Source organism: Hyperolius riggenbachi, chromosome 3, assembly GCF_040937935.1.
Source record: "Hyperolius riggenbachi isolate aHypRig1 chromosome 3, aHypRig1.pri, whole genome shotgun sequence".
In the NCBI taxonomy this organism is placed as follows: domain Eukaryota; kingdom Metazoa; phylum Chordata; class Amphibia; order Anura; family Hyperoliidae; genus Hyperolius; species Hyperolius riggenbachi.
The window spans coordinates 106878132-106894113 of NC_090648.1; the positions used below are offsets into that span (position 1 = coordinate 106878132).

Genomic DNA, 15982 nt, shown 5'->3' on the forward strand with positions numbered 1-15982 from the left:
TTTCACAGGTCATTTTTGTTTCAAGACTACTCCTCACGGTTTAGGGCCCCTAAAATGCCAGGGCAGTATAGAAACCCCACTAATGACCCCATTTTACAAAAAAGACACCCCAAGGTATTCCGTTAGGAGTATGGCGAGTTTATAGAAGATTTTATTTTTTGTCGCAAGTTAGCGGAAATTGATTTTAATTGTTTTTTTTTCACAAAGTGTCATTTTCCGCTAATTTGTGACAAAAAATAAAATCTTCTATGAACTCACCATACTCCTAACGGGATACCTTTCGGTGTCTTCTTTCTAGAATGGGGTCATTTGTGGGGTTCCTATACTGCCCTGGCATTTTAAGAGCCCTAAACCGTGAGGAGTAGTCTTCTTGAAACCAAATGTCGCAAAATGACCTGTGAAATCCTAAAGGTACTCATTGGACTTTGGGCCCCTTAGCGTACTTAGGGTGTAAAAAAGTGCCACACATGTGGTACCGACGTACTCAGGAGAATTATTATAATGTGTTTTGGGGTGTATTTTTACACATACCCATGCTGGGTGGGAGAAATATCTCTGTAAATGACAATTGTTTGATTTTTTTTACACACAATTGTCCATTTACAGAGAGATTTCTCCCACCCAGCATGGGTATGTGTAAAAATACACCCCAAAACACATTATACTACTTTTCCTGAGTACGGCAGTGCCACATGTGTGACACTTTTTTGCAGCCTAGGTGCGCTAAGGGGCCCAACGTCCTATTCACAAGTCATTTTGAGGCATTTGTTTTCTAGACTACTCCTCACGGTTTAGGGCCCCTAAAATGCCAGGGCAGTATAGGAACCCCACAAGTGACCCCATTTTAGAAAGAAGACAACCCAAGGTATTCCGTTAGGTGTATGGCAAGTTGATAGAAGATTTTATTTTTGTCACAAGTTAGTGAAAAATGACACTTTGTGAAAAAAAAACAATAAAAATCAATTTCCGCTAACTTTTGACAAAAAATAAAATCTTCTATGAACTAGTCATACACCTAACAGAATACCTTGGGGTGTCTTTTTTTCTAAAATGGGGTCACTTGTGGGGTTCCTATACCACCCTGGCATTTTACGGGCCCAAAACCGTGAGTAGTCTGGAAACCAAATGTCTCAAAATGACTGTTCAGGGGTATAAGCACAGGGGTGCCTCTAGTCATTTTGTCACTCCAGGCGAGAAAACCTGTGGCGCCCCCCCCCCCAGCCCCCCTCTCCCCCCCCCAGGAAAATAATCATAATGCAGCATCGTTTCACCAGAAAATAATCATAATGCGGCAGTGTTTCATCAGAAAATAATAGTAATTATCGTAATTCAGAATCGTAATTCACCAGAAAATAATCGTAATGTGGCAGTGTTCACCAGAAAATACACTTATAGTAGCAGCAGTTCACCGGAAAATATTCGTAAGGTGTCAGCGTTTCACCAGAAAATACACTTATTGCAGCATTATGTGAAGAGAAGAACCGAGAGCCAAAATATAGTGTAGTAGGTTTTGATAATGGGAAAATAAAGCAGAGTACAATAATATACTCACAAACACGGGTTACCTCCAGGTAACCACTATATAAGCAGATGAGGAGATTAGCCTGTCCCCACTCAGGATTAAGAAGTCGCTCTCTGTAGACAGGAAAAATGGGGTATCCCCCTCCACCAAGGGTGGATATTCGATATGGCAAAGACAGAGGCGCCAAAAGAATAAAACCAATATTTAAAAAGTTTAAAAATTGCTGAGGAGGCAGTGGTGGACTTACCTCCAGCAAGCAGACACAACAAGCTGTGAATTTAGAGCAAATTTAAATTTATTGGTACACTCCGGGGGGCAGTCGCAACGCGTTTCGCAGGCAAAAGCCCGCTTCCTCAGGCAATAGTGGACGGAGTACACAACAGCATTAGGTCCGGGTAACACCTGGCGCCTCGTTGTAAAGGTGTTACCCGGACCTAATGCTGTTGTGTACTCCGTCCACTATTGCCTGAGGAAGCGGGCTTTTGCCTGCGAAACGCGTTGCGACTGCCCCCCGGAGTGTACCAATAAATTTAAATTTGCTCTAAATTCACAGCTTGTTGTGTCTGCTTGCTAGACTTATTGCAGCAGCATTTCACCAAAAATTAATCATAGGGCAGCAGCGTTTCACCAGAAAATAATTGTAATGGGGCAGCGTTGTCAGAAAATAATCGTAATGCGGAAGCGTTTCACCAGAAAATACACGTAATCTGAGCAGAGGGAAAGAGTAGAGAGGGAGAGGCAGCATAAGATGTATGAGAGGGGTAGAGGAACAGAGAGGGGGAGGGAGAGACAGCATAAGATGGAAGAGAGTGCAGAGGAACAGAGAGGGGTAGAGACAGCATTAGATGGAAGAGGGGGCAGAGGAACAGAGAGGGAGAGACAGCACAGCACTAAAGCACAGGTTTACAGCTTTACCAGCCTACAGCCTAACCAGCTTTCAAAGAAAACTCTAGTATCAAAAGAGCAGAGCACATTCTAGCAGTTATAACAGTACTGGGAGTCTGCACACAGGGCAGGAAGTGTTCTTAGCAGCCTGCCTGCATACCTTCTCTTCTGCCTGTGCATGCAGCTTATCATCTCTGGAGTAGTGATGGGTCGTTCGCGAACGAGCCGGCTCTAAGAGTCGGCTCTTTGCTGCGAACGACAAGAGCCAGTTCTCAGTTTTGAAAGAGCCGATGCCTCAGCCGCCCCACAGGAGTGTATGGGGCGGAGCAGAGCAGTAGAAGGAGGGATTGCCCCAGTCAGAGAAGCAGTCTGGAATTGTCATGGAGACAGGGGCGGGGCTTTTACTCCGATTCTGAGTGGTGTTTAGTGATATTTAATGAAGAGCCGATTCAGAGCCGTAAGAGCCGGCTCTTTAATGGGAGCCGATTCAGAAGAGCCGATTCTCTGAAAAGAGCCGGTATTCCCATCACTACTCTGGAGCAGAAACTTCCCTTCTCCCGGGCTGTGTTGCTGTCTTGTGCGGGGGCGGGGCTCCAACACGGACACATCACATTCTTCTCTCTGTGACTGCATCTGTCCCCTGGCTGTCTCGCTCCAGTGTCTGTGTGCAGCCAGTGACACAGGTGGGGGGTCAGACTGTCGGGGGCATAAGCTGGCTGGCCGCTGGCTCCTGGTTTGACTGGCGTGGGGCGGAGTTAAAGGCTGGGCCACACGAGGTAAACACTTTACCTGTGTGGCTACTGAGAAGAAGGGGCACGGCTTTAAAGAAGGAGCCTGGCAGAGAAGAGCAGTATTGATTGCTCTATTGGCTGGGGAGAAGTGGAGGTGGTGGCACTGCTGAGCACATGGTAGCGTGCCGAGCACCGGGGACTGAGTCGGAAGGTAATATAATATGAAAAAAAAAAAACATGGTCACGGTAGCAGAGGCGGGGGAATGCGCCTCACCACCTCATGGCGCCTCACCACCTCATGGCGCCCCAGGCAACCGCCTATACTTGCCTGGTGGGTGAGACGCCCCTGTATAAGCATCTTCAAATTTTGATGACAGGAGATCTATGAGGGGGCGAATTTTGTGGAACCGGTCATAAGCAGGGTGGCCTTTTAGATGACAGGTTGTATTGGGCCTGATCTGATGGATAGGAGTGCTAGGGGGGTGACAGGAGGTGATTGATGGGTGTCTCAGGGGGTGGTTAGAGGGGAAAATAGATGCAATCAATGCACTGGGGAGGTGATCGGAAGGGGGTCTGAGGGGGATCTGAGGGTTTGGCCGAGTGATCAGGAGCCCACACGGGGCAAATTAGGGCCTGATCTGATGGGTAGGTGTGCTAGGGGGTGACAGTAGGTGATTGATGGGTGTCTCAAGGTGTGATTAGAGGGGGGAATAGATGCAAGCAATGCACTGGCGAGGTGATCAGGGCTGGGGTCTGAGGGCGTTCTGAGGGTGTGGGCGGGTGATTGAGTGCCCTAGGGGCAGATAGGGGTCTAATCTGATAGGTAGCAGTGACAGGGGGTGATTGCTGGGTAATTAGTGGGTGTTTAGGGTAGAGAACAGATGTAAACACTGCACTTGGGAGGTGATCGGACGTCGGATCTGCGGGCGATCTATTGGTGTGGGTGGGTGATCAGATTGCCCACAAGGGGCAGGTTAGGGGCTGATTGATGGGTGGCAGTGACAGGGGGTGATTGATGGGTGGCAGTGACAGGGGGTGATTGATGGGTGATTGACAGGTGATTGACAGGTGATCAGTGGGTTATTACAGGGAAGAACAGATGTAAATATTGCACTGGCGAATTGATAAGGGGGGGTCTGAGGGCAAACTGAGCGTGTAGGCGGGTGATTGGGTGCCCGCAAGGGGCAGATTAGGGTCTGATCTGATGGGTAACAGTGACAGGTGGTGATAGGGGGTGGTTGATGGGTGATTGATGGGTAATTAGGGGTCTAATCTGATAGGTAGCAGTGACAGGGGGTGATTGCTGGGTAATTAGTGGATGTTTAGGGTAGAGAACAGATGTAAACACTGCACTTGGGAGGTGATCTGTGGGCGATCTATTGGTGTGGGTGGGTGATCAGATTGCCCGCAAGGGGCAGGTTAGGGGCTGATTGATGGGTGGCAGTGACAGGGGGTGATTGATGGGTGATTGATTAGTGGTTGACAGGTGATCAGGGGGATAGATGCATACAGTACACAGGTGGGGGGGTCTGGGGAGAATCTGAGGGGTGGGGGGGTGATCAGGAGGGAGCAGGGGGCAGTTTAGGGCTTAAAAAAAAATAGCGTTTGCAGATAGTGACAGGGAGTGATTGATGGGTGATTGGGTGCAAGCAGTGGTCTGGGGGGTGGGCAGGGGGGGGGGGGGTCTGAGGGGTGCTGTGGGCGATCAGGGGGCAGGGGGGGGGGGGGAATCAGTGTGCTTGGGTGCAGACTAGGGTGGCTGCAGCCTGCCCTGGTGGTCCCTCGGACACTGGGACCACCAAGGCAGGAGGCAGTCTGTATAATACACTTTGTATACATTACAAAGTGTATTATACACTTTGTATGCGGCGATCCGGGTGCTAGTAACCCGCCGGCGCTTCCGAACGGCCGGCGGGTTACAGCGCGAGGGGGGTGGAGCCAGTCGCCGGCAGCCGATCGCGTCACGAATGACGCCCATGCCCCTGCAAGGACCGCCGCCTCTGTGCATGCGGCGGCCCTTGCGGGATCCACTTGCCGGCCGCCTCTGTGCAGTGGGCGGTCGGCAAGTGGTTAATATGCAACAAAGATGTTTCCCTTGTGAAGACAAAAGCAAAGCAAACATTCAATAGCTCTCCTCTGTTGTTTCAAAAAGAGGAAAGAAATAGAGTGGGAGTTCTTTCTCATACTCCAACTCGACTCTCATCCAGCCAGGCAGCCTTGGTGGCAAGAAAAAGGAAAAGTGACAGTAAAGATGCCATGCAGCATGGTATAACAAGTGACAGTAAATATGCCACGCAGCATGGTATAACAAGTGACAGTAAAGATGCCACGCAGCATCGTATAACAAGTAACAGTAAAGATGCCATGCAGCATGGTATAACAAGTAACAGTAAAGATGCCATGCAGCATGGTATAACAAGTGACAGTAAAGATGCCACGCAGCATGGTATAACAAGTAACAGTAAAGATGCCACGCAGCATGGTATAACAAGTAACAGTAAAGATGCCACGCAGCATGGTATAACAAGTGATGGTAAAGATGCCATGCAGCATGGTATAACAAGTAACAGTAAAGATGCCATGCAGCATGGTATAACAAGTGACAGTAAAGATGCCATGCAGAATGGTATAACAAGTGACAGTAAAGATGCCACGCAGCATGGTATAACAAGTGACAGTAAAGATGCCACGCACCATGGTATAACAAGTGATGGTAAAGATGCCATGCAGCATGGTATAACAAGTGACAGTAAAGATGCCACGCAGCATGGTATAACAAGTGACAGTAAAGATGCCACGCAGCATGGTATAACAAGTGACAGTAAAGATGCCACACAGCATGGTATAACAAGTGACAGTAAAGATGCCACGCAGCATGGTATAACAAGTGACAGTAAAGATGCCACGCAGCATGGTATAACAAGTGACAGTAAAGATGCCATGCAGCATGGTATAACAAGTAACAGTAAAGATGCCACGCAGCATGGTATAACAAGTGACAGTAAAGATGCCATGCAGCATGGTATAACAAGTGACAGTAAAGATGCCACGCAGCATGGTATAACAAGTGACAGTAAAGATGCCATGCAGCATGGCAAAACAAGTGACAGTAAAGATGCAAGTGACAGTAAAGATGCCATGCAGCATGGTATAACAAGTGACAGTACAGATGCCACGCAGCATGGTATAACAAGTGACAGTAAAGATGCCACGCAGCATGGTATAACAAGTGACAGTAAAGATGCCACGCAGCATGGTATAACAAGTGATGGTAAAGATGCCACGCAGCATGGTATAACAAGTGACAGTAAAGATGCCACGCAGCATGGTATAACAAGTGACAGTAAAGATGCCACGCAGCATGGTATAACAAGTGACAGTAAAGATGCCACGCAGCATGGTATAACAAGTGACAGTAAAGATGCCATGCAGCATGGTATAACAAGTGATGGTAAAGATGCCATGCAGCATGGTATAACAAGTGACAGTAAAGATGCCACGCAGCATGGTATAACAAGTGACAGTAAAGATGCCACGCAGCATGGTATAACAAGTGACAGTAAAGATGCCATGCAGCATGGTATAACAAGTAACAGTAAAGATGCCATGCAGCATGGTACAGCAAGTGATGGTAAAGATGCCACGCAGCATGGTATAACAAGTGACAGTAAAGATGCCATGCAGCATGGTACAGCAAGTGATGGTAAAGATGCCATGCAGCATGGTATAACAAGTGACAGTAAAGATGCCATGCAGCATGGTATAACAAGTAACAGTAAAGATGCCACGCAGCATGGTATAACAAGTGACAGTAAAGATGCCACGCACCATGGTATAACAAGTGACAGTAAAGATGCCACGCAGCATGGTATAACAAGGGACAGTAAAGATGCCACGCAGCATGGTATAACAAGTGACAGTAAAGATGCCATGCAGCATGGTATAACAAGTAACAGTAAAGATGCCATGCAGCATGGTACAGCAAGTGATGGTAAAGATGCCATGCAGCATGGTATAACAAGTAACAGTAAAGATGCCATGCAGCATGGTACAGCAAGTGATGGTAAAGATGCCATGCAGCATGGTATAACAAGTGACAGTAAAGATGCCATGCAGCATGGTATAACAAGTAACAGTAAAGATGCCATGCAGCATGGTACAGCAAGTGATGGTAAAGATGCCATGCAGCATGGTATAACAAGTGACAGTAAAGATGCCATGCAGCATGGTATAACAAGTAACAGTAAAGATGCCACGCAGCATGGTATAACAAGTGACAGTAAAGATGCCACGCACCATGGTATAACAAGTGACAGTAAAGATGCCACGCAGCATGGTATAACAAGTGACAGTAAAGATGCCATGCACTATGGTATAACAAGTGACAGTAAAGATGCCATGCAGCATGGTATAACAAGTGACAGTAAAGATGCCACGCAGCATGGTATAACAAGTGACAGTAAAGATGCCACGCAGCATGGTATAACAAGTGACAGTAAAGATGCCATGCAGCATGGTATAACAAGTAACAGTAAAGATGCCATGCAGCATGGTACAGCAAGTGATGGTAAAGATGCCACGCAGCATGGTATAACAAGTGACAGTAAAGATGCCATGCAGCATGGTATAACAAGTAACAGTAAAGATGCCACGCAGCATGGTATAACAAGTGACAGTAAAGATGCCACGCACCATGGTATAACAAGTGACAGTAAAGATGCCACGCAGCATGGTATAACAAGTGACAGTAAAGATGCCACGCACCATGGTATAACAAGTGACAGTAAAGATGCCATGCAGCATGGTATAACAAGTGACAGTAAAGATGCCACGCAGCATGGTATAACAAGTGACAGTAAAGATGCCACGCAGCATGGTATAACAAGTGACAGTAAAGATGCCATGCAGCATGGTATAACAAGTGACAGTAAAGATGCCACGCAGCATGGTATAACAAGTGACAGTAAAGATGCCATGCAGCATGGCAAAACAAGTGACAGTAAAGATGCAAGTGACAGTAAAGATGCCATGCAGCATGGTATAACAAGTGACAGTAAAGATGCCATGCAGCATGGTATAACAAGTAACAGTAAAGATGCCATGCAGCATGGTACAGCAAGTGACAGTAAAGATGCCACGCACCATGGTATAACAAGTGACAGTAAAGATGCCATGCAGCATGGTATAACAAGTGACAGTAAAGATGCCACGCAGCATGGTATAACAAGTGACAGTAAAGATGCCATGCAGCATGGTATAACAAGTGACAGTAAAGATGCCACGCAGCATGGTATAACAAGTGACAGTAAAGATGCCACGCACCATGGTATAACAAGTGACAGTAAAGATGCCATGCAGCATGGTATAACAAGTGACAGTAAAGATGCCACGCAGCATGGTATAACAAGTGACAGTAAAGATGCCACGCAGCATGGTATAACAAGTAACAGTAAATATGCCACACAGCATGGTATAACAACTGACAGTAAAGATGCCACGCAGCATGGTATAACAAGTGACAGTAAAGATGCCACACAGCATGGTATAACAAGTGACAGTAAAGATGCCACGCAGCATGGTATAACAAGTGACAGTAAAGATGCCACGCAGCATGGTATAACAAGTAACAGTAAAGATGCCACGCAGCATGGTATAACAAGTGACAGTAAAGATGCCACGCAGCATGGTATAACAAGTGACAGTAAAGATGCCATGCAGCATGGTATAACAAGTGACAGTAAATATGCCACACAGCATGGTATAACAAGTGACAGTAAAGATGCCACAAAGCATGGTATAACAAGTGACAGTAAAGATGCCACGCAGCATGGTATAACAAATGTCTAATGTGTACCCTAATAAAGTGTATTTAAAAAAAAGTCGTTTTAATTGGTAATGTTCCTTTAATTCTACCTGATAGTTGCTTCCATGATGCAAGACCGTGACGAGCACTGGCAGCCTTTGGTGTCATGGTCCATTCCCAGGCTATGGCCAGTCTCATGGGCCATTATGGCACCGGTGAAAGCTGCTCTCTTATTCAGATCCTGTTAAGAGAAGGGGATGTAAGACTGGACCAAATACAGTAACAATGGGATGCTAAAGGCTGTAATGTAGATATAACAATATATAAAAGCCTAGAAACTCAGATTTTATTCTTTGTCACAATACATTGTGGAACTGTGAACCCCAGCAGGAACTATCTGTATGTGCTTATTTAATAAGGTTGTATAATATCCACTGAGCAGGGCAAGGCCAAGGTCACCCAGCGCCCAAGGCAGAGATGCTATTGTGTAACCCATCCACCCATCAGGCCTTGATTGCACGAGCCTTCTGCCCCCTCCCCTGCCCCAATCATTTGCTCAGGCTCAAATGAATGCATCCACCCAATGGCGTAACTACAGACTTCTGGCCTCCGATGCGGAATATGGACCGGGGCGACCCCCTACTAGCTAGATGTGAGCCCCTCCCCCACCCCAGTATGGTAGATGTGCCCCCCCCCCCATCCCAATATGTTAGGTGTGCGCCCCTCCCTTACTCCACCACCCCAGTATAGTAAATGTGCCCCCCTCCCTAGTATAGTGGATAGATGTTCATCTCTTACAGTTTCTCCCAACCCCCCAGAGCTTTACACAGTTCAGTGGGGAAGATAGAGGCAGCACACATACACTCACCTCTTACAGGTTCCAGACGCTGGAGGTCCTGTCTGTCGGCTCTGCACCACTGCTGCTCCATACTCCTTGCTTCTTAGATTGGATACTAGCGCCCAAACTGAGAAGCAGGAAGTACGGAGCCGCAGTGGTGCAGAGCAGACAGACAGGACCACCAGCGCCTGGAACATGCAAGAGGTGAGTGGGTGTGTGGGGTGTTCGAATACCTCCAATCACGATTTGAGTGATCACGAATTCGACTCCGCCCACTTTCAAATTAACTCATGATCACAATCACGAATAGAAACAGATATCCAACTCGAGTTTGGTTTTGAGTCGAATAACTGCATGTAATCACAAATCACGAGTTGAGATTCGTTATTAAAAACCCGCAGACTTTAACGTTCAATAGCATAGCCCCCTTAGAAGCCAGAAACAACAAATTTGCAGGTTATGTTAAGAAGAGAACTGGGAGCAAGGGGAATTATTTTTTTCAAAAAGACCTTATACTTTTTGAGAAAATCGATTTTAACATTTCAAAGGAAAAAAGTATACATTTAAATGCGGTAAATGACAGTTTGTTAATGAAGCAACACCGGCCGACTTTAGAGTAGGGATGATCGGAAACAGCAAATTCCGTTCCGCGCTTAATTCCGCTTAAAATTCCACAGAATTCCAGATTCCGACAGGAAAAATTAAAGTAATAGCAAATGGAACCTTGTTTATGCTACTAGTAACTCATAGAACCTATTGAATGTTCCCTTAGTTCTTTTCTTTCCTCTCTCCTTCCTCCCTCCTCCCGGAGGGAGGAGGAGGAGGGTCTTGTCTTCCAGGGAATTGTAGGATTTCAAAAGCCAGCTTACGTACCTTGGCCAGGAATCTAACTCAGGTCTAGTGCTTGGTGGGCAGCTCTCCTCACCACTATACCACCACCAACACTACATGTTGAAGCCAGCCTAGCATGTACCATTATGATGTATCCAAGAGAATCAATAGTAGACTGGCAGCACTCCTGTAGTTCACCTGTCCAATGTGCCTGGTAGTGGGATGCACAGCACTCGAATCCCCTTCAAATCTTGCAAAAAAGTGTAGACCGGCACCATTGCATTATGCTCTTTCAATTTATTAAAAGACTTACAGACATATTGAAAACAACGTTTCAGAGGCGAACCTCCTTTGTCAAGTTATGTCTGTGTCTAACTAACTATCTCCTATCTTCCTCTTATATACCTTAACATCAATATGGTTACACCAATCACATCAAAGCCTCGCCTCTGGCGATCCCTCCCCCTGACGTCCCGCCAAGCAGACCTGATGGGGAACCGTATATACAAATACCTGCCTGTGACGTGTCTCCACCTATGTGTCCTCTCCAGTGATGGTGCGCGTCCACTCAGCCTGGCATCCCCGCCAGGTGGCCCATCCAGACTCGTCCAGCCGCTGACCAATCAGAGCGGAGGAGCAGTATACCGCTCTGAAGGGCGCCCACGTGTTCGTTCACGTGGTCGCTCTGCAGCCTATCCGATCTAGGCGGTGTTAGCACCGCCTACAGCAGTGGAGGATTCCTATCAGGTCCGTTCCCTGTGGGGGCATAGACCTGATGACGTTATACTGCTCCTCCGCTCTGATTGGTCGGCGGCTGGAGCGGACGCGCACCATCACTGGGAGAGGACACATAGGTGGAGACACGTCACAGGCAGGTATTTGTATATACGGTTCCCCATCAGATCCGCTTGGCGGGACGTTAGGGGGAGGGATCGCCAGAGGCGAGGCTTTGATGTGATTGGTGTAACCTATTGATGTTAAGGTATATAAGAGGAAGATAGGAGATAGTTAGTTAGACACAGACATAACTTGACAAAGGAGGTTCGCCTCCGAAACGTTGTTTTCAATGTGACTGTAAGTCTTTTAATAAATTGAAAGAGCATAATACAATGGTGCCGGTCTACACTTTTTGCAAGATATATCCAAGAGAAAAATGAGCTTGCTTAGGGATTTGTAGGATTTTAAAAGCCAACTCACATACATTGGTCAGGAGTCAAACCCAGGCCTACCGCTTGGTAGGCTGCTATCCTAACCATTATACCACCAACACAACACACTACGATGCTACATGCTGAAGCCAACCTAGCATGTACCAATATGATATATCCAAGAGAAAAATTAGCTTGCTTAGGGATTTGTAGGATGTCAAAAGCCAACTCACATACATTGCCCAGGAATCGAACCCAGGCCTACCGCTTGGTAGGCTGCTATCCTAACCATTATACCACCAACACAACACACTACAATGCTACATGCTGAAGCTAGCCTAGCATGTACCATTGTGATATACCCAAGAGAAAAATGAGCTCTCTCTCTCTCTCTCTCCGTTCCGACCAAATGGAACAGAATGACCAATTTTCGCCCAAAATTGTGGAAAATACAATTCCGCCTAAAGCGGTGACCATCCCTACTAGAGAGAGAGAGAGAGAGAGATGAATCTACATGGCTATCTGGGGTTCTCTTCGGTCAACTGCTGAACACAAAAGGCAAGGCCATGCCTGGGTGGGCTTGAACCACCAACTTTGCAGTTAACAGCCAAACACGCTAACCAATTGTGCCACAGAGACTGTGTACCACAAAGACTGTCCACGCAGTTGCTGTTGAATGATTTTATGGGGATGTATGTGTGTCTTTTGGAGGGAGGAAGCTAGTCTGCTCCAAGAAGTTTCAGCATGTAGTGTTGGTGATATAATGGTTAGGATAGCAGCCTACAGAGTGGTAGGCCTGGGTTTGATTCCCGGCCAATGTATGTAAGCTGACTTTTAAAATCCTACAAATCCAAAAGCAAGCTCATTTTTCTCTTGGATATATCACAATGCTACATGCTAGGCTGGCTTCAGCATGTAGTATTGTAGTGTGTTGTGTTGGTGTTATAATGGTTAGGATAGCAGCCTACCAAGCGGTAGGCCTGGGTTCGATTCCTGGGCAATGTATGTGAGTTGGCTTTTGACAGCCTACAAATCCCTAAGCAAGCTCATTTTTCTCTTGGATAGATCATAATGGTACATGCTAGGCTGGCTTTAGCATGTAGTGTTGGTGGTGGTATAGTGGTGAGGAGAGCTGCCTACCAAGCACTAGACATGGGTTCGATTCCCGGCCAATGTATGTAAGCTGGCTTTTGAAATCCTACAATTCCCTGGAAGACAAGACCAAGTGAGGGAGGAAATAAGGAAGTCTGTCAAGCAGAAATACTTTTTATTAGGGAAAAATTAGTTCGGTGGAAAAAATATTTGCACTCCGTAAAATTCCACGGAATTTCGTATTTTTCCGCGGAAATTCCGCCATAGTGATATAGCAATTCCGTTCCGTCAGAATGGAATGGAATTATCAGATTCTGGCCGGAATCACGGAATTCTTAATTCCGCGGAATCCAGCGACCATCCATACTTTAGAGATTAATAGTAAAGCCCCTTTACATGATAGAAACACCAAATTGGCAGAATATGTTAAAAAGATAGTGGGAAAAAATATTATTTTCCCATTTTTAATTTTTTTTACTTTGTTTAGGTGCAGATTGTGGGAAAGCAAAAAAAAATGACGTGGGGTCCCCCCTACCCAGCATATTTAACCTCTTGTTTCCCATGCAGGCTGGGATAGCCAGAATGAGAAGCCCCAGCCAACTGGGGCTTCGCACCCTGAGCTATACCGGCCCGTATGGTCCATGGCATGGGGGGGGGGCTCCGGGGGAGAGGGGCAGCCAAGCTGAGTTTCCGATCATAAATCAGCTTTCCACAGCAGTCATTAGAAATCGGAAAGCGAATGCAAAAATCGGGAAATGCCAAATTACAGCAACTCGGAAATTTTAGTCCAATCACACAACTCGAAAGCATTGGACCAATCAGAGGATGCAGAATTTTTCTGGGGAAATCTGAATACCGCATACATATTCGACCAATGATAAAACTCAGATACTACCAGGTTTTTCAGAGTCTTGTGATTGCCTTAAAATTTCCGTGGTATTCCAATTTCCGTGGTAAACCACCGCATTATCTGGCATACAGGTATACAGTCTTTGCTCATTAAGATATGAATCCTGGGGGATGGACAATAACCTAATGGCCTTAATGAGGACTTCAGTCTCAGGTGTTTCCTGTCATGCTGCTCTTCCTGTCGTGCTGGTCTTCACCCTAGGAAGGATTAACCGTTGTTTAAGTTTGTGCCCACCCCCTAATTGTGGGTGGGTGTGTTTGTAAACCCTTATTATATATTTGCAATGTGTGTAAGTTACCAAGGCTAGCCCTGGGCCGCCCATGATGCCAGGTGACGCCACTTCCTCAGGTGGCATCCTGAGATCAGGAACCATCCTGCCCCCCTCCCTCCCTGGCCACCACTCCTTTCCCTTTCTCCAAACAAGCGACGGCTGCCTCCTGCAATTAGGCCCGGGTCCCCCTCGCCTCTACCTTCCAGTCTGTGAGGAAAGGAGAGCGGCTCCGGCTCAGCTCCAATAGCAGTTTACTTGCGGTATACGCGCTGCTGCTGAAGCCAAGCAAAAACACCTTTACGAATGTAAAATTTGTACATACAAACTATAAAATATTTAATAACGGAAAATTTGTACATGCAAATGAAATATATTTAAAAAAAACTATAACGTTGCAAGTTTCAAAACCATAACATAGTTAAACTGTAATGTTTTAATGTTGAAAACTATATTTATCGGACGCCCAAATTTCTGCTTATTATATTAGGTGCTTATATTTACATAGGTGCTTATATTTACATTAGCAGTATATATAGCACCTATAGGGCAATCAAATCATCAACCATTAGCTGCCGGCTATTTATCCTGACAAGGGGTTGAGCTGCATGCATGAAAAAAGGGCCCGGCTGGATAAGGAAATGGTGCCGGTGGATAACGAAATCTGATAACGATAAACATCATTGACAAACTTGGTTAACGATAAATACCATTGTAAAAGCAGACAGGAAATAATAACATTAAAAATCGTTACGTAATTCAACAATACAGCTTACCCCAACCCTAATCTCACACAGAACCCTCCCCTGGTGGCGCCTAAAACTAACCGCTTCCCTGGTGGCGCCTAACCCTAACCAACCCCCAGTGGTGCCTTACCCTAATCCCCCAACCCCGTGGTGCCTAACCCTAACCACTCCCCCACAGAGTTTGTGCCCCTGTGGCTTGCAGACTTTTTGCATATATAACATACAGATACTTCAGGAAGGTATACAAGATATGTTTACTCTTTCAATCATGCAAGCAGGCCCTATGGCCATGCAGTGTTAAAGGACAGGTGAAGACTTACCTGGATAACTGCTGCAGATGTTCTTAAGCACATGGCACCTAAATATGTCAGACCAACGGTCGGACCATCAAAGTTTATGCCCCTGTATAGCAAAGAAAAGCACGTAAGAACACCTGAACTATGTGATTTATCTCTTTAGAACTTTGAATATCTGACCTGGTACATCAAGTTGGGGTCTTTCTGTTCCTCCATTATTTACTAAATGGTAATTTGTATTATAGGGAGGTCATTTTTCTTTCTTATGGTCCAAGATGCAATTTTTGAGACAATTTATGAATCATTTAACTACATTAGTACCAAAGGCTCTGGACCCTTTAAGAACCAGAGCCTTTTTTGCAATTTCTGTCTTCCTGATCACTGTGATTGGCAGTAATTGGCAGTTAACAAAAACTCATTAAATGATGTTCAGTGACTGCAGACTACTCGTGAGGATCGATCACTTTGAATGACTGTCATGAGAGATCACATCATTGACGATCGTTACGATGTCCACTAAAGTCAATGGACTTAAGTGTAAATGTACCAAGATCATTTACATGATCATTTGCGTCCCATCGTTCATTTTCATGTTGCGCAATTGTAAACGATGGATCGAGGAAAAATCGTTAGTCGCTGCAAATTCACTGATCTATCTTCACGTGGGTACCTAGGTTTTGCCTCTTTCTTTAAGTGGGGGGGGGGAGGGGGGAGGGGTCCAAGGGAGTTCTATACTCGTGAATGTAGCATGCAGATGCTCTGTGATAAATGCTGCCACTAGTGGTGGAGACATGTAAATGTTCATAACTCCTTGAACAGTTATACTGGCCTCAAATCACTAAGCTTATCTTCTGTCTTTAATAACGTTTCTGAGCTGTTTCTACGGATCAATTTCAGGTGAAATCCGAATGA

The 15982-nt window shown here is 45.9% G+C and overlaps 1 protein-coding gene across 1 annotated transcript in view; it reads right to left on the reverse strand.

Annotated features, from left to right (window-relative positions):
• LOC137561089 (zinc metalloproteinase-disintegrin-like protein H3) overlaps nt 1-15982 on the reverse strand; it is a 147974-nt gene that overhangs the window by 84859 nt on the left and 47133 nt on the right. The window contains exons 10-11 of the mRNA XM_068272334.1: nt 15095-15176; nt 9052-9182 (exon numbers count right to left, since the gene is read on the reverse strand). Of these exons, the coding sequence (XP_068128435.1) occupies nt 9052-9182; nt 15095-15176 (213 nt within the window). The remainder of the gene's footprint in view (nt 1-9051; nt 9183-15094; nt 15177-15982) is intronic.